The sequence below is a fragment of the Sylvia atricapilla genome, chromosome 1 (genome assembly GCF_009819655.1).
Source record: "Sylvia atricapilla isolate bSylAtr1 chromosome 1, bSylAtr1.pri, whole genome shotgun sequence".
Classification (NCBI taxonomy): Eukaryota; Metazoa; Chordata; class Aves; order Passeriformes; family Sylviidae; genus Sylvia; species Sylvia atricapilla.
In genome coordinates this window covers 91,589,819-91,615,950 of record NC_089140.1, presented here as the reverse complement: position 1 = coordinate 91,615,950, position 26,132 = coordinate 91,589,819, and the positions used below count along the sequence as shown (strand labels likewise).

Sequence of the window (26,132 nt, the reverse complement as noted above, 5' to 3'; positions counted from 1 at the left end):
CAGAAAACTATTAAATCCTATCTTTATTCACACTTAGAACAACAACAAAAAAGATTTACATGCTTTGTAAATCTACAATTATAGCCGAACATAGCAATGGTTTAACACTTTATTGAACTGGTGTGCTTTATATGCTGTTTTTAGTGAATCAGTGAAAAAAAATTGTACCTTATGTCTTTATTTATTTATTCAACCCATAATCAAATTGCACTGCAGCAATTTCATTCAGTCCTTTAAGTCAGGAAACTGATTTCATAATTAAGTTTTCTGCAATAAACTATTTTACACCAAAGTAAGTACATACACAAAATATAATGTGAAAGTGGATTGACATTAACACTGAGTGCAGTGCCATATAAAAACAGTTCTAAAGGAGTCTGCTTAGGTATTGTAAGTGATGTATGTTAGTATATCCAGCACTAATACAGCTCTGCAGGTTTTGGTATAAATATCTTTATATAGCATTGCAGTGCACTGTGCAAACATATTCCACAAGAAAAATGTATTTGCTGACAGCAAAACCAGCTGTGACAGCCAGTAAAAAAACCTCCATGCCATTAAAAGCTTCTTTCTTCAAACATGACCTTTAATCCTTCTTTCAGAAATCTTGCATTTCCTCACGTCCATGTCTTTAGAAAGAAATATGCCTAGCAAGAATCAATGTCTATTGAACTTCACTCAAAACAGCATTGCCAAATTTGCCCACAAATATTTCAAACCTGTTGATCCCAGAGCAGTAATGACACAAAAACATAGAGCTGTCAATTACTTAAGAAGTTTTGGCACAGTGAGAGTAGGAACTGTAATTTCTTTAAAAATTGGCACATAGTTTGGATTCGGTTGGCTTGGACCTTGATCCAAAGTTTCAATGATAGTCTGCTTCATATCTCTGCTGGCATCGCCCCTCACTGTCAGCAGAGCTGCAATGTGGTCATCCCTGCCAAAGGAAAAGGGTAAAACTGGCATTAGGTGTCTTTGCACAAGAAAGGGTTTGTCAAAAACAGCACTGATTTGGCAATCCTTTCACTCAGTTTCAGCAGGTACTTTTTATTCTTAATCAGATCTCTACTCACTCAGAACTGGTTTTTCCTGCTCAATATAAAGCACTGTTTTGGCTGCTTTTAGGACTCTAAAACCTATTTTATCCTTCCAACACACAGAACTGAAGTATATTCTTCTGCCATATTTAAGTAATTGTAACTCGTAGTCCAGGTCACATACTAATGATAATTGTACATTAGCATCATTTTCCACAATAAAGTGGTTACATTCTAAAATATGAAAATATTTTCACACTGTTTTACCTTTCAAAATTTGCCCAAAATCCAAGGAAATTATTATGTCATCTATGTATATCAAATCTGAGGGCAAAGAGAATTACCTGATATCTGGGTATTTACTGACTAAAGTTGAAACTTCCAAATAGAGCAGTGAAGGATCAGTCAGCTTGATAACCTCTGCAATGGCTTCAATGATGTCACAGAGTCCTTCAGTGTCCTCTCCAGAGCCCTGCAAAAGTTAACAAAAAATATTAAAAATGTCCCAAAACAATAGCAATACCCCTCAAATCTACAAATAATCCTTTATATTTTGTCTCACAATGCCCTTGAATTTTCCAAAAAGCTGAATTTTCAGACATTAAAAAAACCAAAATATTTTTGGATCGTCACCATAATCCTTTTCTCTCCCTGTTCTTCATTCAGAGACCTACTTAGAGAGTATCAGTGAAGGAAGTAGTGTCCTACAAATAATATGCTGTATTTGTTCATATGGTGATACATTCTAGTCTTCAAATTTGGGTAATTATGAGCATAAATATTAGGAATAACTGACATGAAAGCCAGATCTCTTCTGCAACATTTCTCCAAAACTGGCCCTCTCTTAGATTCCTTCAAGTCATCTGGCCACCAAAGCAGCTTTTAGCAACTGATTGATTGAACTGTAACTATTTAAACTCTGGACTATTTTAGTATCCTTAATTCAAGGTCATCTGGTTTTGCCAAGCAGGTATTGTTCGTTTTCTTTATTCCACAGCCTCTTCCATCAGCTACCCCAGTTTTTCAGGCTTTATCTTTCTGTGCATTCTTTTGTCATCTGTTGGTCCTAGGAGCTTTCTTGGAGATCCTTGTTCCTTATGCAGCTACAACTTTTAGGCCTGTCTTGTACATTGGTTTTCAAATACCTTTTTTTGCCTTTTTTATTTCTCCTGGACTTTAACTGGAGTCAGCATACTTGTCTTATTGATCCAAATGAACACACTGCATGCTCCTTAACTAATAAGTAATAACATCTATTTGATGCCAAAACAGCCTTTCTTCTGGCCAGGAAAATCCAGATTTTTAAATTTTTTAAAATTGCTTTTTTCTTTCACTTACCACTATGAATTCAGGTTACCTATCTCTCTGAGGCCATTCAAATATTCAGCTGCAGAGAGCTGTATAAACACAAAGCAGTGGAAACTGGTGCTCAGAAATTTTAGCAGCTGGGCTGTGTGTTCAGAATCTCTGTCTGTGCCCTCAGCTGGCATTTTTGATATTCCCAAGTCACTCAACATTTTGGAGACACAGAGATTTAACTCTACCCATTTCCCCGAGCAATAAACATGTGGTTATTTTAAATTACCAGCTTAACAGCTTTACACAAAGCAAATACTTACAGCTGCAAGCTTCTTAAACAAAAATCTGAACTGTTCTGCTTCTTTGATCATTCTTTCTGCACCCTCTTTTCTCTCTTCTGCATTCTTGAAAGATATACGTTTCAGCATGATTGCTCTGATGTACTCCACAACCACTCGCCGATGGGCCTCAAGAGTCATTGTCTGAAAGAAATGGAAAAGGTGGTGGGTTATGCCAGTGATACCTACAGATGTAGCCACTATTTTTGGGCTTTGAACCCTGTATTTACACCTAAACACCAGTATACAATTTTTGCTAATACAGATTCAGTGGTTTTAGATTTTCACAGTGCTAACAGAAATTAAAATTTCTCCTTCCCTAACAATGAGCCAATCACAAGAAGCAACAAACCCAAGACATCTTTAATAACATGACTGACTTTTTTGAGGAGCACCAAAGAACAATCACTTTCTCAGATCTTCCTTGACTGATTTGCTGTTCTGCACTTCTCTCGAAATGGGAAATACCTACTGGTACCTGGATGAAGAATCTGGTTCTGGTACAATAATGCTGAGGTTAAAAACTAAAACCCCCAAACCTTGACATGCTTATTTTTCAACAGGAATGTAAGCAGAGTCCTTAAATCCCACAAGCTCTCAGGTGCTTTTTCTTCCCCTTAAGCATAGTGGCAAAGTTACTTATGATTAAGGAAAAGCTGACATAACAGACAGTCACAAACTTTTTATCATGTTTTACCAATGATCCAACTTTAGTTTCAAGTTGTTCTTGAAACATGTTCTTCCGTCAAAATTTGAATAAAAGGTTTCAGGAAAGAGAGAAAAGGGGGGGAAAATCAAAAAGGGAGAAAACAACAGATTGCAAAGTACTGGCAGTCACAACTCCCACTCAGAACACAGAAAATACAATTTCAAGTTCTGCTCTCAAGAGTCTGCAGAAATACCAGAATTAGGTGATTGCTCAGGGACGGCTTCTCTTGTGTTGGTGCAATTCAAGCCAATTACACAAAGGAAAATGAACTGCACAGAACAGACTGTGGAGGGCTGACATGTATGGCCCATCCTGCTGGAAGGGAACTGAGGAACAGCTCTACTACAGCTGAGAACACTCCACAGGAGCCAACAGTGCTATGGTACAGCATTCAATTTAGACACAAGGAAAACAGCACAGCAGAATGCCTTTAGATCCAGATTTTCTATTTCAAAATTGTGTCCTTCCCACTGGGCTACAGTCTTCTTGGAGGTGCTTTGTTCATTTGGCTTTTAAAAACTATACTTTCAAAACAGGGTTATCCAAGACTATTTTAAAACCTGAAAAAATCCCATCACAAATCACGGAAACAAAAGTGTGGTCCAGCCTGTGCTAGAACATACGGCATCTTTTATGGGAGATTTTTTTTGTGCTGGGAGACAGTGGAAAGGCAGGTATGTTGAATGCCAAAGACTTTGCTTGTAAGCTTCTTCCCCACAAGGTGGCAATAAATGCTACATGATGAAACATTTGTGATTGCAGAGATTGGTATTAACACCTCAAAACTCATGCCAAGCACTCGTACCTCACAGTAACAAACTAAATCCTGAAAAGAAAGCTGTTCCATGGATATAGAATAATTCTGGGACTGACCTAACTTATTTTGTGCACTTTTTCTGGACTGAAAATACATATACTTACATAAGAAGGCCTCTAGGATCTGCGAATACTGAAGGCTAAAAGGTCATCAGAAAAATTCTGAGCAGTTGCCTTTATCACTTTGAGAATCAAGGTAAGACAGAATAAGTGTATGATTTGGAAACTATCTTTTAAGCCCTTCTAAAAGCTTCTTCAAAGACCTCAGTAAATGATTTTGCTCGCTTTTTTTCTTTTTCTATTAGGTTCCTAAGTGTTAGGTTCCTTAGTGCTGTCTTATTACATGAACCTGCCTTTAATCTTCCACATTATTGTATTTGTTTCTATCAATAGAGAAATCCAGATATCCTTTGACTAAGATATCCAAATATCTTTCCAGAGAGAAAGAACCCCTTAACCTAGCACATTTACTATTATAGGAGCACTCCAAACACAACTATGCATTTCTTAACCTTATGGCACCCAATTCACTATACTTCATCGTATATATTAAAACTAGGAATTTCTTGATGTGCATTTATTAAAAAAAAGTAATTACAGACCAGCAAAACTAGTTTCGGAAGAGCTAATTTTATCTGACTACAAACTTCTGAGCAGAGGTAGGAAAGTACAAATGGGTAAAAATATCTTGTAACATGCCAAGAAGTTCCCTGGACTAAATACTGCAACTTAAATCTGTCTTTGACAATATTATATGCCTGTGGGGAAAAAAAAAAAAAAAAAAAAAAAAAAAAAAAAGTAGATTCAGACTTCTGCAGTATGAACTGGTGAACATTTTTTCCTTTCCATTAATGGATCAATTCCAATTTCTGCATTTCAGTTCTGAATTCCATGTGGTGGTCAGAAATTTTAAATCAACATGATGCTCAGAGTACATTAGCAAAGTATCACTGAATATTTTGCACCTACCTTTTTGTAAGGCTTTTTAATTTTTGCAAAGTCATTGAAATAATCCTCTACAGTGACACAGATAGTCCCCACTGCATTAGACCCCATCAGCCACTTCTTCGTCATCAGCTCATTCAGATGTGGCTGAGAAGGTGACAAACAAGAGATCAGATCAGGATTTTGACAGTTTCATCAGATCAGTGCAGTTACTAAAAAATGGGAGACAATTTTAAGTGTTGCCAATTTCTCAACTATGCTTCTCCAACATCCTTCCTCATGAGAGCCACTCAAGGTATTTATACTAGTTCAAATTTTTATTACAAATCTAACAAGTCCCAGAGCATCTCTCTTCACCATTTCCTGCTGTTTCTCTAATTGCTCTGTTTCCCTCCCCATACTCCCAATTTCTTTATAGTAGTGATTGTTTTCCCTGAGGGATTCTACACAAGAAGCTAGAATTCCTAAACATGGAAATCTACTAGACAGAAAGGGCCCACTGTTAGAATCAATTAAATATATTAATTACAGGTAACTGTACCTGCAATGACAACTTTATATCAGCAGCAGTTTCCCAAATAATTCTTACAACTCAACAGTGTAAGACTAAGTATATCTCCTAGAAAATATTAATTATATATAAAGCGCCTGCCTTAAGTTATCCCATGAAACCTAATTAAGCAAACTTTCAGTCTCCGACATACAAACTATACCAGTGAAGAACAATACTTCTGAGGAGATTAATGCAGAACATTAATACAGAACATTAATACAGAACAATACACATTGTACTGATACTTTGTTAGCCCATATATAAAACCCACATATTTTATATATTTAGCAATCAAAAGGCTCCACAATGACTTCATTCTGAATTATTTTTTTCTTTCTAAATAATACTTCTGGGTTTTTTCATGAAAAAAGTTCTAACCTCTAAATCCATGAAGACTTCATCTAGCAGGCTAGAGCAGCCTTCTTTAGCAATGACATCTAAAGTTGCATCCATGTTTGCATGACTGATTGACAACGTGTCTTCCATGTCACTTTTCAAGTATTTTCTTTTCAGACTGATGATAGATTCTCTGTGACAAAAAAAAAAAAAAAAAAAAAAAAAGGCTTTTCATCACCCTCTGGTACACAATTGCACTACTATTAAATTTTTGGAGTACAAACACAGAAGAAGCCACAGCAGACAGTTATTTTTGCAAGGGGAAACACTGCCTGCTGCTTGCTTTGTAAGCCATAATTTAGTCTCCAGCATGATTTTAGAGTGGTCAGTGTAGACTGCTGGTGTGTTGGTAGCAAATTGCTGATGATGTGCAGACCTGCAAATGGCAGCAGTTAAGGATGAACAGGAAGTTGTACTGTTCATCACTGAATCATGAGCCACATTCTGATACTCTTCACAGAAGGACTGCCTTTACTTTTCTCCAGTTCAGTTCACCTTGATCACATTGCTTGAAGGTGATTTGTGAGAGATCCAATGTAAGAGAAGATGGCCAGATCCAGAAAAACTAACTGAAATGACATTTTCAAATGCTGGAAGCTGGAGATAAATTTTCCTTTGGCAATGAAATTCTTGGAATAAGAAGTGGTTTTTCACCAGTGAGGAGCAATGGCTTGGCTTGCCAAAGGCAAAAGCAATCACAATACCTGACTCTTAAAACAGTGCTATCTTTAAACTTGTTGCCTTTTTTCAGTCAGCTAAACTATCTTAACTGAAACCCTTAGGTTCTGGGAAGAGACAGTTTTACAACTGAAATACCAATAGCTATTTTTCTCACAATACTGCAAGAACATGCAGACTTACTTGAAGGTTTGACAGTTGTTGATGACTGCAATCATGTACTGAACATAGCATTGAGGATACTGACGATTTTTAAGATGATCTTCTTTATACAGTTGTGCTTCATCTTTGTACCTGTAACGCATACAAGGAATGGCATTAAGCAGACACAAATCTAAGAACTCAAATACACCCAGAGGACCAAATGTTCTGTAAGGGTCTGTCAGGTATTTAGAAGTATTTTATAAAGAGAGAGTGTTGCTCATGAGATATTTAGTCCTTCTGTTCTGGGCAAAATTCAGCCAAGGAGGTGTTTTCACACTTCCTTTAGAGGAAAAGTTAGAAAATTTGAGATATAAAAGAAAGCTGAACTGACTCAAAAAAATTAAGAGCCTTTTGCACACAGGAGCTGAAAGTGCCACTCACCAGCACAGAGGAACTTCTGCAGTGAAATTGGGGAAGGAAAAAAAGGACAAAAAGGAAGGGGAAGAAAAGTTTGGTTGGCATGAATGTGATAGGAGAAAGACAAATCAATAAAGAAACATCTAAACAAAAAAAAAAACCCCAAAATTGGAACTACAGGAACAAAGAGAGACTGAGGTCAGATAAAGCATTTGCATTTTAAACATTATGTTACCTGGTTAGAAATGAATTCATTTGCTGAAGACATAGAATGAGTACCTTTGTTTTCAAATCTTCATTTATCTGAGCAGCCACCTGAAGATTCTGCTCAAACATCTAAGACAAAAAAAAAAAATGTTTGATTATAAAGAGAGGCCAGTGGTAAAACAAAGACAGGACTCCAATATTGGAATCTTGAAGACTCTTGCTAACACCAGCTCTACATATGCTTTTGTTGGCTTTGTTGTTTGGGTTTGTTTTTTTTTTGTTTTTTTTTCACACAAGCCCACTGACTAAACCAAAAGCCACTATTTTCACAAGTGTAATTAATATATTCCTGGCAACCATGAATGCATGCTGCAGTGTTCTCTTGATAGTGAAAACAGCTGCATTTTTTCTTCAGCAAAACAATACTTAATCTCTTTAATTCATTAGTGCTTTGGCTTTACAATGTATCAAAGTTCTAGGGTCAGCTCCTGCAGTTAGTAATAACTCTACAACTCAATTCCTTCACTTCTTCCATATATGAAATAGTGAGCTCACACAAGTGAAATAAAGGAGCCTCTAAACTTTAGAAATATAAGCGGGTACAAGATCTAGGTGACTTACAGGCAACTGTGTTTGAGAGGAGGGAACCTAGAAAGGAAGAATACAAAGCCAGGTGGAAACATGAGCTGCTTCTATGCTAAGATGATTTTGAAAATGTCATTGCAACATGCATCTCAGCACTGCAGTCCTTCTCAGGACGTCACTAGAGCAAATAATCAGCCACCAGTTTCTTTGACATCACACACTTTCTGAAAATGATTAGATGAAGTAAACCTTGGCACAAGTACAAATGTGAAAGAATTAGCAAAAATCCCAGGATACCCTGGAAAAAAAAACAAAGTGAGAAACAAATGCAGGAAGAAGAGATAACCTATCTTTCACTGAAGGTACCTAACACAATATTTGTAAAGAAAAATTAGAAAGTGAGCATAATAAGCTGACATTTTACTGGTTGATAAAGATCACTTTCAAAACTTTCTACTACCAATAACAGGGTGGTGCAAGTTGGGGCGTTTTTGCGGTTTTTTAGGGGAAACAGCCTTATCTTTCCTGGTTTTTATTTGGACAGGTATTCATGTTAACTGAAGTAGTATTTAAAAGAGCAACGGTTTCAACCTTCAATGGAACTTTTTATTCTAGTATTAAGGTGTTTCTATATAATGAATAATTTATAGTAACAAATGCATGCCTAACTCATGCATACCTCAGAACCTTATTAACAGCCTAACTCAGCACTGTATTAACAAAAACTATTCTAATAAGTCATGTTTTGCTTATACTATAGCTTTGTATCAAGAGACCTAAGTAAAAGCAGCTCACTAAATACAAATATCAACTAAACAGGCTGGGGAAAATATGCTTCTGATCTACACATAAAGAAGAACTATGCCTTTAAGCATTGAAGTAAAGAAGGTAAACAAAAACCTTCAAAGAAACAACCCCTCCACCTAACAGCTCTACAGGGAAAAAACTCTCTATACTTCCAAAGACAAAAACAATAGTGTTCTAAAAAGTTTGACTTCCCCTCCATGCCTCCAAATCCATGTACTGCTTCTATAGATTTCTAGAATAGACAGGTTATCTTATACCTGAAAAACAATAGCTGGGAGTGTAGTCTGATAGTACCCATCTTGATCTGCTTCTGGTTCAGTTTCTTTTATCCAGTCTTTTTTGTCTGTCTCCAGTGCTTTTCGCAGCCAGCCAATGATGTTAGACTTCATTAAATAAAGCAACCAACAGAAAGAAAAGATTTAATTTAACACAACAAAACACTCTGCTACAATATCTAGAATAGCAGTAATTTCCATAATGAAGAATGCCATAGTAATACATAATGCTGACCACTCTTGCCATTCCAACAGGATAGAGGTAACAGACAAATTAAAATTTGCATTGACAAAGGTTAGTACTGGAACACAAGTAGTGTAGTTTGAAGCGCAGGCACATTTTGGAAGAGGAGTGCTACTAACACAAAGGGCAGGTCAGTTTGACAGGATCAACACATTTACTAATTTTGGAAGAACTCATTAAGGCTCAGGCTTTAGGTTTCAAACTGAATTATTCCACAGCTGAAAAAAGCAGGGTAATAATGTAGGAAAAAGAGCACATATATGCCTGTACTTCCCTTTACATCTAGGTTTTAGGAAACTGACGGTCATTATTGCCAGGGACAAAACCCCAGGATCAGATTAAATGGGCAGTACTTTTGGAACACAAGTGCTGCGGAACACAGCGATGTATACAATGGCTGGCTCTCCTCCCATCTGCCCAGCACATTGTACAGCACACAGACATCAAGAACAACTGGCTTTAGAAGGAGATTAAGCCAGTTTTCTGCATGACACGTACCACAGAACTATTCACACAAGTAATGACCAGCATGTTTGCTAAATATATAATTGGATTCTTTGATTTCTGTCTTGCTTGGGTTGATGATTTCTGCCTCTTTTCTGCTTTGTTTATGCTTGCTTAAAACCTGTAGTAATATAAATGTTCGTACCTCTTTCCAACACATTACAGGTGTATTACTGTGCCCTACCACTCAAAATTACACATTACCCGTAGGCACAAACAGAAAGGTCATAAAAGTCCATAGAGAATCCTCTTCAATTGTGTAAAACAATGCACTACCTTTCTTCCTCATAAGCATGGAATTGCTCTAATGAGATATGACTTGTATGACTTAATCTTTTAAGCCAGCAGTCCAGGGGACTTTTTTTTTAACCTTAAGATCAGCATTTACAGACTTTTTTTCAAGCTGAGGTGATTGGAAAAATAACATGCTAGAAATCTGTTAAAACCTATTACATTTTTGTTGATGTAAACATCAGTATTTAAGTTGATAGTCCAAATTACTTGTACTTAGCCATACAGAACTAGTTACACTGTGTTTAAAACCACTTTTAAACATCAAAGGAAATAAAGTAGAAGTGAAACAAATAGGTAGTTTCAGTATTGTCTGCCTTAAAAGAAAGATACAGCCAAAAATTAAAACCAGCAAAAAGAAAGCCACTCTGTTTAACAGAGTAGCAACTTTGTTTTACTTATATTCTACAAATTAAAACAAAGCAACGTTCCATACATAGTATGTTCCAGTCATTAAGGAAAAATTCTAAAAAACCAATATAGGTGCATTTTTTCATGCTAAGAGGACAAAATTAATTAAAAAGGAATTTCCTGAGTCAAGGCAAAAGTAGCTTGAGAAAACAAATCTTTTTGTCCTAAAGGTAAGTGCAGAAAAATAAACTTGCATGAAAGTCCTAATAAAGCTAATGGGAAGCAGAGTCTCTACTGACAACTTCCTTGACTCATTACAAGATTGGTTCATATTACTGTGGTGAGTATAAAGTCCAAGTAGTTGCTGTTGCTGGACATGTTTTAGTAGCTGACACATCCAAAGAAGAGCAAAAATTTCCCACCTCTGCTTGGCAGAGTTCCTAAAGTCAGGAGGAGTAGGAATTCATTGACCAATTTAAAAACAGCAAGTCCAAACTTACAACTACCCAAATATCCACTCTTGGAGGCAATTAGTGGATCTGACACTCACATAATGCTTGCTTTGCCATGAAGCTGATCAGTTTCTAGTGACTCTTAGGATAACAAAGAAGCAGTGCCTTTATATTTAAGATACACTTGAAATGGCATCCACAAAAGGAAATTATGCTCATGCAGTTAACAGGCATGAAAGGAAAAAGGCTGTTTAAAGAATCAAACTGGCAAACATGAACATCCTGATTACCTTGAGAAGATCACATCTGTATCAGATGTTGATGTGGTCACTATGGAGACCAAACTGCCTACAGTGCCTTTTGAAGTGTTAACATACTAGCACTATGGACTTAAGGCATATGAAGACTGGAATTCCTTTCTAATAAATTATTATTATTAATAGTCTGTAAAGCATAACTTCCTTGAAATGCCATGATTTATGTATAAAAATCATCTGATTATGACTTGATAAAGAAACTTACGCATAGGATATGAAAATTTTTATAAAAGTGATGGTGTTGGATTCACATTTGTCACAGTTTTCTCTGATGCAGGACCAGCATTGAGGTACTAATGCAGCTATAAACTCATCTGAATGTGCCTTTGCACTGTCATTACTCACAGTGAGTGTTGACATATACTTGCTGAGAAGCTGGTCTACCACATTTTGTGAAAGCAGAGCATCCAGAGAATTTACATCCACTTCAGGAGACAGTTCTGAATTTCCCATCATCTCTACACTGAATTAAAAAAAAAAAAAAAAGGAATAGAATAAAGCATTGCAGATTAATAAAGAAAAATGAGATAAAAAGTTAAAAATTAAAAAACTATGCAACTTCTTTTGTATGTTCATTGTAAAGGGCAGTTTTTCAATACTTACACATATCAAAAAGTTTTTCACAGCAAGTGCAACAATAAATGCATTTACAAGAAATAAAACAATATGAATGAAAGAACAGATTGTAAAAGCCACAGCCCAAGATATAATAAAAATATTATAGACATTTAAATATGCAACCTTTCCATGCATTCCTCACTTTTATGTGCAAGAATTAATGATTACTTGAAATGAAATAAAAGCCAACTGGCTGAGCCTGTGGGCTCTTTGCAGGGGACATTTTCATATATCTTTTAAATTTCAGAGGTCATGACAGACAATTTATACATTTTGAATTTTAGAAGAGTAAAGATCAGTTACAAGTATGAATTACTGTCCTCTGATCCTCAAAAGAGCTCCTGTTTTTGTACTTTCATCACATCCATGTAAAAATTAAAATGTATTAATAGAAAAGCTCCTTATGCTTCCTGTCTTGGTAAATAACACAGCTAATCTAAAAGGAAGAATCATCTCTGAAGACAAATCAAAAGTGCAGTTCATGGGTACTGTATAAGAGCAATTGTTTGCAAAGGAAAAGTCTTGATTTTATAGGATTTGAAGAAAACTGGAGCAAAATATTTTGACAAGGATTATATAAAATTAATACTTTACATTGATATTTTGCATCTTTACAAGATCATACTGTGCAATCAAAAAAATCCTCAAAGCAATTCCAAAGCACAATGTAGCAAGAACTGTTAATATTTCATGATCAAAAAAATCAATAAGTCATACCCACACTCTTCAGAGAGTGCTTTATTAACAGCTGATGGCAATATATTCAATCCTAATAACATAAATTGTTTCACATTCCATTTATAGTTTGTTTTTCAGAAGGAAACCACAAATTCTGTATTTAGAAGAAGCTACTATAAGAACAAATGGGAACTTAAATTCCTAAACAGGTGTCCAGTTTGTACAGTTCTGCAAAGTGAAATTGTTCTCTGGGCACATGTAGGGAGTCAGCACAGTGTTGCTTCTACTTCCTGGAAAAAATAATTCTCAAAGCACTGAAAAAACCCCACTACAGCTACCATCATAAAATACCAAAATTCTTGTATTTGTAACCATAAGAGCTACTGTGACTGAACGTCCTACACTAATAGCATCTTCCTGGCTTGTAAGAAAAGAGATTGAAATTATTTTAAGTGGTTCAATCTATTCAGAAAACTGAATTCCATTTGGTTGCTGTTTACAGAAAGAGCACATGTAATAGCAGGATCTGCTTTAGGTTGATTTAGAAGAAATATGAGAAGCTGTTTATGGCACTGTGCTATGTTAGAAAATACTTCTAGCCTCAATATACATCAATATCCCTGTTCACAAGGCTACAGAGACATTAACCTTTTCTCACAGCACATCACCTGAACCCCCAAAACAAAGACCAAAAGCTTCTACCTCTGGCCCACAACACAAAAATTCTTCCTATACACAATCTCTCTTTCCTGATTGTCACAACAAAAATGCCTAAGGGAAAAGAAGCTACAGACAACCCTCTTTCAAGAGGCACAAAACTTCTAACTGTTGGGAAGTTATTTACCTTCAACAAGAAGTTTATTATAAAGCCGAAATTTCAAACATAATTGTATTATTTGGAAAGAAGCACTGTAGAAAGCTTCTATTCTGCCACCAGTCCTCTATCTGGTGAAAAGAGATACTGGCTCCAGAGACAGCATCCAGCTATATGTATAGTAGTATTCCTTCTGTTCCTTAAAGTGAACATTGTTGACGCCATCTGTAGCAATCCTGACGTACTCCTAGCAGTTTTGTCAACACTTGATCAGTATCTCATAAAATGACGCTATGAATATGAGCATCGGGATCTTACAAGGCTTATAATTTTCCTCAAACACAGATTAGAGTCGTGGTCCCAATCCAACACAGATTTAGTAACAGTATGTTTCCAAAACCCTCATTGACTTCAACATGAAAGAGAAACCCACCTAGCACAGTAAAGCTCCCACTCAAATATTAAAGGCTCTTATTCCACATGTAAAATCACTTCATTTTTGAGCAAACTTCTAAAAACAGTTTCCATGCAGACACACTCTGAAGAAGAAACTCTCATGATTCTTTTGTAACTCCTGTGTTGCAAATAATGAAAAAACGTTGTGCATGACCTTAACAATTCATCATATGGAATAAAACCTCAGTGCCTCTTTTCAGTCAGTATTCTCTCAGTTGGTTATGAAGTGCAGCTGCAATATGCAAATACAACACTAATTTGTATTTTCCCTCACAGTTCTCATGATGCCAGAGAGTTCACTCCCCTTCCTAATTTATTATAAACTTACACCTATGAAGAATTGTTTATGAGATTGTTAAAAGATGTCCAGCAACTGTGATTTCATAAGCTCTGCAAATATCCCTGTTGAGAACTTTACTCTCCCACTCAGAAACCTGAGCCGATTTCTTCTCCCACTGTGCACTACCAACACAATGGTGAATTCTCACAGAATCACAGAAAATTGTTTGGATTGGACCTTAAAGCCCATCCAGTTCCAACGTGCCTGCCATGGGCAGGGATGCCACCCCCTAGACCAGGCTGCTCAGGACCCTATCCAAGCCAGCACTGAACACTTCCAGGGATGGGGCATCCACAACTTCTCTGGGCAACCTGTTCCAGTAATTATCATCCTATTTATAACCTTTTATTGTAATATACAAGAATACAATTCCTGTACTGCCCTCTTGGGCTTTTTTTTTTTTTTAGAGAGGAGAGAAAGTCAAAGACTTAATTTTTTCCCTTGAAGGTACTTCCTTTAATTTCTCTCCCACTTGTTATGCAGATACACAGGGAGAAGAACATTCTCAGACACCCTGTACTGCACCTAATCCTCTCACTGCTTCCCTTTCTTCCCAAAACTCAGCCACCAGGTGCTACCAGCCTCATGACTTGCTTTAGCAAGATTTGTTTGCTTTGTAAACAGACATAACATTGGCTTTGCTCCCTCCCTTTGCCCTTCCAGTGATGGAATACACAGATTAAGAGCTTTAGCTCTGAATTGTCTAACTCATTAAAAATCTACTCTGCTTTCTGGAAGAAAGGTAGAAGGGCAATTTTAAGACCAAGAATTGCCTTACTGGAACATAAGCCTCAGAACACAAATGAAGAGACTGGGAGCCGCATTTCTGCCAAGCTCATGCATGAGAAAGACTCATATCTCTGATTCCTGTAGAGTTATTCCTCTGGCCTTCAAAAGAAGAAAAGGCCAATTAACTCAGCTGCTTATTAATGGCTGCATCTCTCTTACACTCTGCACAGGTATCTAAGTATGCACAAGTGGGTGCTCCTGATTCTTCCTTGCAGGGAAGAAAAACCAGGAGGATTTTGCAGTGTAGAGTAAAGCACAGAGTGCTGAACACAAACCTTAAAGCTGGTTATGAGAACTCTCCAGAAGAGTACTGTCTCCTACATTTGTGCTTTATAGTACTATACTCTAAATCCACCAAGTGTCTAAACCTGTTGCACTAGTGATATTGAACAATTGAATACAGCAAAAGTACACACAGCACAGAACCTGGGTCAGTGCCAGCTATTCAGAACAGGATTACAGTCAAGAGCCACAGAAAGGCTAGCAGTACTTTTTCCCAAACAAATCAGTTGCTCTAGTAACAACATGCCAGCAAAAACTAAACAGTTGCCATTTGAGCTGTTTCTACATGGAAGATGGAAAAAAAAAAGCAACAAACCCTCCACAGTGCTTAAGTTATCCCAACAAATCAGACAAGTCAAAACAAATAAGCATAAGAGTATCATGGAAAACAACTCGTAAGCAGAACTTCTACTAAATAAACAAATTATCACACAGTTTTGAAAGAAAACCTAAAGGAAGTCACCACATTCTTTCCATTTAACAGTAATGTGGCAATTGAAGTAGTCCCTACCCCTGTAGAAGAGAACAATAGAAAGTTAATAATCATACAGATCTTCCGGGGTTGTGGCCACAACAAACATTTTGTTTCACACACCAGCTCTCAGTCTCCATCCCAATACTTCACCAAACTGGTACACAAATACAAGATGACTGTAGCTTCATGCAGGACTTCAACTGCATTAAAATTCTAGGCAACTCAAAATTATATGTTATAAAATACAAACAAGTTTTAAGGAGCAATTTCCAGGAAGCAGAATGTGTAATGAATAGTAAAGAACTTGCTATTTTAGTATTTTCCCTCTTCTATCTTTTTTTTATGTTAATACACATGCAAATTATTAACACAAACTGTGCTTTGCATATCTCCTCTCACTGATTGCTAAGAGAAAAGATAAGGAGGCCTTACCTCGTGTATGTATTCAAAACCCAAGTCAGAAGGCTAACGATCTCATTTGCTTCCAGGTCCTCTGCAGCAAGCTCTTGCATTCGGGTGGCCAAAGCTTGATGGTACATGTTTAGCAACCTGTTGAAAATGTCATAATGTGGAGGGAAGCACTGATCCAGCAGGGTCTTAGCCACGAGCAGGTCGTCAAGGACGTATTTACGGATGATTTCGAGGTGCCGCACAAGCCACATTTTGTCAGATTCTCTGGTGTCTGCCTGAGTGCCTTCAATCCGTGTGCTCACAGTTCTCTCCAAAATATTGAACATCTTTTCTTTCCACTTCTTTGGTCTGCCAGGAGGTATGAACCCAGTCTGTTTTTTCCTGTCTAACATGCGCCTGTCAATTTTCTCCTCCCTCTCAATTATCCTCACAACAGAGACGAGCAAGGTTGGATCTCGTCGGACCGTAACAAGAGACCTCTGAACCACCATCCAAAGCTGCTTTGCCAGCTCCTCAGACAGTTTCTGCATATCCCCAAAATATGTGTGGATGAGGTTCATGTCATGTGTGTTTTTGCTGTCCATGCGGTACTGTTCATACATCAGGTTATCACGAGAACACTCCAAATCCATCAGTTTCCGGTGAGCCTGCAGAAGTTCCCCCCTCTCAATCAGGTCGTGGGTCTCCCTGACTATCTCAGGAACTGAAAGGCAGGCAAAGAAGGAAAATCACAGAGTACAACACCGCTATCAAAATACAAACAATTATTACAAGACAATAAAAGTACCAGGAAAGAAGCTGGAGAATGGCTGTAGGAATGATTTTAAAATATTTTAAAGGAAATTATTTTGAAGTATTCAAAAATTGTTAGTAAATGTTATGTGTCTTTATACATTATTAACTCTAATGCTCCATTTTGACCAGTGGCCAAACAAAGATGATAGTGCCAGCACAATTTTCTCTCTCCCTCCTGATGCCAAAAATAAGTAAACAAATCCTGGAAGGCCTACTATGAAACAAACTGCAGTGCTGGCCTTCTTACACATTATAAAAGGCTTTTAACTTGCCTGACTAAAAGTCACTCACTTCATTGAATCTGAGGCTGCATAAACACAACAGACGCCAAATTTTATCTCCTTCTTGAACAGTTTTTGCCTCCTTAAGGCACCAATGAAGGATAGGGATAATTACCTATGCTGCTAAAATATTTAGAAGATTTTCTGTCTTTATTATTTTTCAGTATTTGAGGAATCCTACAGAAAAAGATTAGGATCCTGTGGGGTAAGAACTGAAAAATCTCATCAGAAAAATTTGTCACTGTAAAAAAGGCAGCTAGTGGTAAAGCTGGCAGCCCACAAAGAGTTCTAATGATTGTGTGTAAATGTCTTTTCAATCATGATAAAAACCACTTTGTTTCTAAAACATTTGATCATCTCTGAGCAAAACAACTATACTGTTTAACAGTTCCAGGGGGAGATGTATCATACTAAAAACCTCTCAGAAAGCCTCAAAAGGTTTATTGTCTCAGTTGCATTCATCTGTGTAAAATGAAACAACACCCCCAAAACAACTCCACTTTGGAACATACACAGTTTTGCTGATCTTTGTTTTAAATTGCTTCTCTTTTCTTTAAGTTGCACATTGTATCTGATACTGTAGAGGTTAGGTACACACAGTACACACAAAGAGTAAGCTAATCAACCTAGTATGGCTGGGAGGAAATTTTGCTTTATAGATACACTTTGTGTATTAGTATCAGAAAATAAAAGGAGAGAATATACTGTTTAAATAAAATCAAATTAGTTTGATAGGTTTAGTCCCTGTTACAGGGGTAGGATACTTGAAATTATTTTTAAGTGGACAAGTCCTGGCAAGGAATTCACCATGATTCAAGATGGAATGCAGTGTGCATTCCACCACAGCTACACAAAATGACACAGGTAATCATATTTTCTTTATCTTTACAGTATCCACTTTATTACATTAGTCTTATTTCATTTTGCAAACCCTCACAGATGTGCAGTGGTACAAAATGTTTTTGCCTCCTAATATCTTTTCATACTATTTGTACCCAACTGTAGGCGTCCAGCTCAGGTGGCAACACACCAGAACTTCACAAATATTCTGGAAACACACCAGAACTTTACAAATATTCTTTCTGTATCTGTTGCTTCCATATTTCAGTCTTTTATACTGAACATGTTATCCTAGCTACTGATTTCTTGCAAGAAACTTTTTTGTGAGTTGTGTGAATTGTCAGACTGCAAATTCCTACAGCACAATTTAGTCTTCATCTATATTAAGTGGCTACCACCTACTTCCCTGTATGTGATGTGTAGGTCATTCTTCCTTAATCCTCTATTCCCAATGAGGTTTAAAGCTCTCAACATTACTTGACAACGTTACAGCTGTTACCACCACATTAAAGTTTGTTCAGTATTTGATGGTTTTTATAAGGAACAGCAGATTACCTGAAAATATATTCTTGAGATTTTCTACAGCAGCTGCCAGTTGGCTGTGTTGCACTACTGCATCCTTAACATCCTTGAGGTTTTCTATAGTGTTGATGCTCTGTCTCCAGTCCTTATTGACGTCTATCAAGGACTGCTGAATGTCCTTCACATCGTTCAGTGCATTGTGCAGTTGGCTTAAACCTGTTCGTACTCCATCTAACTGTGACTGTATTGCTGCCTTAAACACAAAAAGACCAAGAAAGAACCCACATTAACCTTCATAAGTTTCATATTTTCAACATTTCTCGAGATCTAATTTTCACTTCAGTAGCTAACATTTCCAACAGAAAAAAAAAAGCAAATATTATAATTTACTAGAAGTGTGGAAGCTTGCCTGTGCACAATGTTGTGTGTGCCCATATGTAATTTTTTTGAAGTTCTGAGGCTTTATCTAGTTTTGAAGGATCTCGATACAATTAGTCCACCCACAAACATAGGAGCTGAGGGAGATGGATTGTAAACTTTATAAATCTATATTAAACCAGGATCAAAGGAATGAGACTTCTTTGCATTTCCTTCATAAATTAATTTCAAAGGGAGATATCAAAGAAAGTTGATGTTTCATCAGAATGTTTGGTATGTACAGATTCTCAAAGCATTTTACTAAAGCAATTACAAATTTTTACTTGCAAAAGAAAATGTTCTAAAAAAGCCCAAATTTAATTCCGAAATGTTTTTAATAAAACCCCAAAAGCTCCCAAAGGCAAAGAAAACCTCTAAACCAATTCAGTCAAAACAAACAACAAACCCCCAAAGCGAATACTATTTTTGTACTGTGAAACACCAAAGACCAGACCAACAATGCAACTACTAGATTATTTTGGCATAAAGGCAGGTTCTTGATATGGATGTCTTGTGACAAGTGACACTAGAAATAACGATTCTCCAAAGAGGCTGTTAGGCCTGAATATCATTCAGGTATCCAGACACCTTACAGAAAATGCATTATCAGTGCATACCTGAGTGAAAGAAATTAGACCACATCCACAGCACATTTTTTAGATACATAGTTTCAAAAAGATGTGATGAAGGGGAAATCGGACGAGTGGAAAATGCAACTAGAAATAACAGGCTTCAAAAGACAAGCAAGTGATCATGAAAACTCAGCTGCATAACTCGGGGACTTCAGGCAACCAGTAAAGAAAATGAGGCACTAATCATTTTGCTAAGCTCAAAACACGTTCTTTGCCAGACTTTTAGGGCCCAAAAACTTGGACAATTGTGGAACTTTTTGTCGGATACTAGAAGCCAAAGAGGAAATCCTGGTAACTGCAAACAACATTTACTGTGTTTCAAATGTACTGGGAAAGTCCCAAAAAGCACTGATTTTTAAACTAAGATTATTTATGTACTTTCAAATTATGACATGCTGATTTTATTGATAAAAATGTATTTCCCTGGCAGACTCAGCACAATTAAGCAGTAGTAAGGCATTTCTATACTGTTTCTATCTATAGAACTGCTGCATTAACACATTTTTCCTCTACAGGAACTGAGATAATTAGGATACTCAAACACAGTCTTCTGCAGCTGACCATAAAGTATTTTAAAAATCACATGATCATTACATGTTCAATACTTCTGCTTTGATAATTTCTTCTGAGGCAGATCTTCCAAGTATTACATATTCAAATTTTTCCCTATTCATCTTTTGCAGAAACTTGATAATGTTGAACTGAAACGGTCAGGGATCCCAGTCTCCAACACAATGCAGAAGGAAAACTCTAAAAACAGACATCCATCCATGTTCAGTTTGTCTTCAAATAGTCAGCTGGGGCCAGGGGATGGGCTGATGGGGCAGGGAACAAAGCACGTCCTAGCCTAGCATTGCAGACTTTGCTTCCTAGAATGCATATCCATCTTCAACTGGACTGATCATCACTGTATTAAAGAAATGAGAAGAAAACTAAGCCATCCTGGAAAAAGAGATCAAAACTTCTCTTTTCATGTCTTTTCCAAGTGACAGGTTTTAACACAACACCAGAATCCTGGCTTCCTGGTCTCACTATGGCTCAAATCCACGACTCACAGCACCGAAGAATCGAATGGGAGAGGATTCATGCATGTTTATATTCTAGAACACCCACAACCTAGAAACTTCCCTAGGATATGTGTATTTATTATACAGTGCTTCTTCACAGAGAAGTTTGATGAGTAAGAGCACAAATAAAAACAGCTCCCAATGATTGTGATAATTTTACAGGCTCTGGAAGAGATTTCAAGCAGCTTTTCTCCATTCTGATCTACAGAACCCAAAAGCACCAGTCTACAATGCTACCTGGTGTTATTCCACATATTCGTTCAGAGTTCTGCTACTGAACCCCAAAAATACTGTTTCACTGAGTGCCACCAGTCTCATACACAAAATAGATTAATTTGATATATTTCAAAGCAGTTTTTCCTCTAAGAATTTATATTACACTGGAAGAAATGCAGTGAGGGATATAAAAAATGGACATAACCAAATACACGGGAGAGGATTTGCCGAGGATATTTAGATTCACCTGAAGAAAATGATGACAAAGATGGCAGCTTATCCAGTCAGAAAGAGGCACCCATAACATGTTTGCACTGAAATATTTCCCATGTGTTCATTCACTCAGTAGCAGTAATCAATTCAGCCAAGCCAATCAAGTCAGCAATTCTCTGGCTGATGATCCTGAAGTCTGTCTCCCCACCTTCCACACCATACAGAGATAAAGTTTAAATCCACAGCAAGAGTATTTCTTACATCCTCTCTGTGCTCCCATCCATTAGAGTCATTCTCATGGGAAAATAGTGATGCTATCCATTGCATCACTAACCAGCACCTTTTTCAGCAACACATCTCGAGTGGATTAAGGGGTACTGAACTTCATTCTGGAACAGGTATTTCCAACCAACTACAGATGACAGAACTAGCTTAAGGCAAACAACAGGGAAAGTAGCTATAAAGTGGATTTAGGCATTTATGAGACTTACAAAGTTTAGTCACGACTGTCTATAGAAGCAGCCAGGCAAATGACTGTGCTCATATATTATAAATAGATCACAGTAACTAAGCAGCTGATCCATTATTAATAAACTCTATATGCTTCCTGACTCAAATCTGAAAAGCTCAGTCCAAGTCATCAGAAGAATTTCTGTTTCTATGCTACAAAAATCAACATGTAATTTGCTATATATAAATATCAAAATTTTTCACAGTCAAAGAAAATTGGTTTTCTTCTACTTCATACAGACTCCCACAAAGGAGAAGCCATTAAAGAGCTATAAGATAAACTAAGCGGAATATAAGATTAGATACAGTGTATACTATACCATTTGGACCCAAGAAAATGTTTCCCAAAACACCTTTCTAAGACTCTACTCCACCTGCCTGATATAGTGGTCTAAAATGACTGCTGGCAAATACCAGTGAAGGAAGAAAACACAGAAATCACTAACATACAGACAGTAAACACAGGGCGACCACACTCCTATTTCAGGCTAAGTCCCGGTGTGTGAATGTGCATCCACTCACATATACACACATGAAGAAGGAGCAAAATCATGGGGTCACTTCCACAAGACACTAGAATGTGATGTATTTTACCTATCTTTTCTAAACCCATGTAAAAGTCAGAGGGGTAACTGACTGATCCTTTTTCAGAAGCAATCATCAATTTTTTGTTACGAGTTCAGTATTCAATCACTAAGACAAAGGATTGTTGGCTGACAGGCTGCACAGGAGGGTAGCTGTCCATGAATAAACTGCAGAAGGTACAGGACCTAAGAATACTTGAAGTGCTTGAATAAAACATGAGTAAGATGTACAACATTAGTTTGCATTACTTTCAGGACACAAATTTTCCGGTTTGGATACAAAGCAAAAGACTGAAGTTCCTGGCTGAAATGTAGATTAAAAAAAAAAAAAAGGAAAAAATAAATAAAGTACACTCATGCTACACCACAGACACCCAGGTTGTTCATCCAACTTTGTACCTTGAGTCGAGCTTCTACTGAAGCCTTCTTACGAGCTTCCCTTCTGCGATACTGTTCCACTTTGTCCAGCTGATCAGGACGCTGCAGCATTCCCGCAACTCTCTGAACAGCTGTTGCAACTGCTTCCCTATCCGTTTCCTCCATGGTTGGTCAGGACCTCAGAATGCCTTCATTACTTAACAGGACTGAAAAGAAAGAAAACATTTTTTAAAAACCCACCCTTTTTCATTCAATGGCTATGTGACATTTCAAAGTTAACAACTGGAGAATTAACTCTGGTAATAAAAGCAGTGAAACTTGATAGAAGCATCATTAAACCATATTCTGAAGAGAAGCAACTGGAATTCTACAAGAACTGCATTTAAAGGCACTTAATTCAGTCTCATAGTTCCCTTGAAATGTTTTTCATTGCTGCTTTTGCATTTACCTTGCTCTAAGCTTGAATTAAAAACAAAACACCACCAAAAAAGCCCACCACCACAAAACCAACAAATCTTCATTAAAAGAAGAGATTCTATTTAATCCAAGGGTAGGCTGGCCTATTAAAAGGGTAATAAGACAAGCATAATGGAATCTTGTAGAAAGTTCAAGCAAAAGTCCTATCTCATCTCAAACTACAACTGGGTGGAGTTAGAGAACCACAGTCCTCCTGCAGCAATACGTCAAATTTGCTACCAAAACTGGGGAGAAACATAAGAGTGGAACCTCCAAACTCAGATACTTAACGATAGAGCACTTCCATTTAGGCTTCTGATGGATAATTTTTTGATTTCCTTGTTTTCTCACAGCATCAATCCAGTCAATCAGGGGTACAGGGAAAATTATTCAAGTATTTCACCTCAGTCTCCAGCAGAACTTCTAGTGCAGGCAAACATGTATGGGGAAAATGTAACATCTGCTGTCCATCAAGGCAGACGCGTTCTCTCAAACTTCATCAGCTACTAATAGAAAATAGGGACGACCTCATCACCAAAGGTGCAATACCATGGTGTCCACAGACCTCTGAGGAACATACCTGGAGCTCCTCATTGCTTCCAAATTATTTCCAAAATATTATGTCTTTAGTCTTGCAACCAACAGAACATTTTGGGTTCTGCCGCCACAGGTAGAGATTATACTCTCTCATATCCATGTTATTTCTTGAAATGAGATATCTATTTTCAGAGCAGCTTGCATTCATAAATCCAGCACATCACTTAATCTCAGCAGAACAGTGATCTAAAGAACAGTTTAAGGAACCATTTAAAAACTGTTTAACAGATCTAAAGAACTGATCCAAAGAACTGCACAGCACTGAAAGAGCAAAAGCAAAAAAACTTATGGGGCAAGAGAAAGAAGATTTGATAAATGAAGGAAACACCCCCCCTCAAAAAAAACCAAAACAAAACACAACAACCCTAAGAAACAACCGAAGCAAAGAAAACTGCTCACCACCCCTCACAAACAAACTAACGCTCTAGCCAGTCTCTGGCTGGAAACAACCCCCCCATATTTTATTACTAAGTATAATACACACTAGGGAATTTCCCTTTGGCCAGTCTGGGTGGGATGTCCCCAGTGTGCTCTCTCAATCTCTGCCCATCCCCAGCCTAGTCAAGGGAAGTGGGGGGCAGATTAGGAAAAAGAGAAAGCCTTCACCCTGTCCAAGCCCCCTTCAGCCATAGCCAAATACCATGGTAAGTGCAGCATACTTTTTGTCACAAACCCAAAACACAGACTGTACACACTGTTACAAAGAAAGTTTACTAGGTCCCAGCCAGACTTTGTAGAGCATTAGCAAAATTCGTAATTTTAGAATTTATCATGGCTAAAAAACATTCCAGGCAAGCTTTGCCCGTGAGCTAGTCTCTAAGAGCCCAAGACTATGTCTCAAGTTCTATATGTCTAGTACCTACAGAATTACATGCACAAGAATTATATGCACAAGTACGAACTTATGACAGGGTTATTTCTACAGTGTAAACTCCTGTACTTTTTTTACTACTGGCCTGATTAACTCAAACTATGTTTGATTTCTTACTCTTCATCTAAACATGTGAGATCTATTTCCATCACTTGTGCTTTGGAATGAATATGCCAGTTCTGTTTGGCTCAATCCATTTCAAGCTATAAGGACTCTACCTAAAATAAAATAAAAAAAAAATTACACTTGAAAATATGAATTTACTACAGAAATGGTATTCTGCAGCAGAGAGCTTTATCCTGAATTCCTGCCCTCTGAATACATCCCGCAGTTACAACACCTTTAGCTCACACCCAGGCACATCAAGCTGACCTCGTCAGCAGAATCAGAAGCCAGCACACTGTAACTAACACGTCGAGGCAGACAGGCTCTTGTAGAACCACCCAAAAGGAGCAGCAAACTTTAGGAAGCCATGCCAGTTTCATACAGAAGCTGAGTCAAAACTACACACATCTTCAGAGCAAAACAGAGGCAGAAGTGAACAAAACTACGTCCCGAGCCGACTCAGGAAGGCTGCAGCTGCAATCGCACCCCTCTCCAGAGCCAGCGGGGCAGACGGGCTCCCAGGAGGAGGCCCCTGCCCCTCTGCAGAGGAGCTCCTGGGCCGGAGGAAGGCGGCGAGCCCTCCGAACAGAGCCCGGGGGCCGCGGCGCCGGCAGCCCCAGACCCGCCCGGCTCCTCCCTGGCAGAGGCGGCTCAGCTCGGCTCATTCGCACCGACGCAGGTGCCCGTCCCTGCGGGGCAAAGGCCGGAGACCCGCCCGCGGGCGCGCCGAGCTCCTTCGCCCTCCGCCGCGGCCCCGGGACAGGACGAGCCCTCAGCATCCCCTCCGGCGCCGCCATCCCGAGGGGCTCCCCGGATCGCCCCGGCCCATCCCGCCCCCACCCCCTCCGCTTCCCACTGCCAGACCGGGGTCCCTACAGCCCGCGACAGCCCGGCAGCGGCCGGCGCGGCGGCGCTCACCGGGGCAGCGGCGGGGACAGGGCGGGGGGCCAGGGGAGGCGCGGCGGCCACGTCCCGGGGCCGGGGCCGCCCCTGCTCGGGAAGCGCTGACAGCCGCCGCTGCGCCGGCGCACGCCCCGCCGCGCATGCGCACCCCGCTGCCGCCGGCACCGCCTCCTCCCGCTCCTCTTCCTTCTTCTTTTTTTTTTTTTTTTTTTTTTTTTGACAGTTTTTCTGTTAAGAAGCGCACTGTGTGCTGCTGGGGCCGACAATCGGTTCAGTGTCGCCGAAATCGGTTAAAATAATAAAAATAATAGAACAAACTTCACGGCTCCCGTGAGGTGTTAAAGCTTTGGGTTGGAGAGGTCGCCCACTGCAGTGGGTGTCGTCTGGAGGAAAAAAAGGAAACACGCGGGCTGATTTCTTCACGGGATGGGTTGTTAGCGTTGGAATGGGCTGCCAAAGGGAGGTGGTGGAGGGACTGTCTCTGGAGGCTTTCAGGAAATGACTGGATCTGGCTCCC

General features: G+C 38.5%; 1 protein-coding gene across 1 annotated transcript; it reads right to left on the bottom strand.

Moving 5' to 3' along the window:
- Positions 1-162: 162 nt before the first annotated feature.
- On the bottom strand, positions 163-25,747 carry EXOC3 (exocyst complex component 3). Its single transcript, XM_066327738.1, has 13 exons — positions 25,631-25,747; positions 22,705-22,889; positions 18,700-18,919; positions 16,250-16,931; positions 11,711-11,828; positions 9,189-9,314; positions 7,568-7,668; positions 6,955-7,065; positions 6,076-6,226; positions 5,169-5,291; positions 2,657-2,818; positions 1,382-1,509; positions 163-937 (listed from the first exon to the last, which is right to left on the bottom strand). Exons 2-13 carry the CDS (start codon positions 22,846-22,848, stop codon positions 766-768), a joined length of 2,238 nt encoding a protein of 745 aa, XP_066183835.1. The 5' UTR covers positions 22,849-22,889; positions 25,631-25,747; the 3' UTR covers positions 163-765.
- Positions 25,748-26,132: the final 385 nt, after the last annotated feature.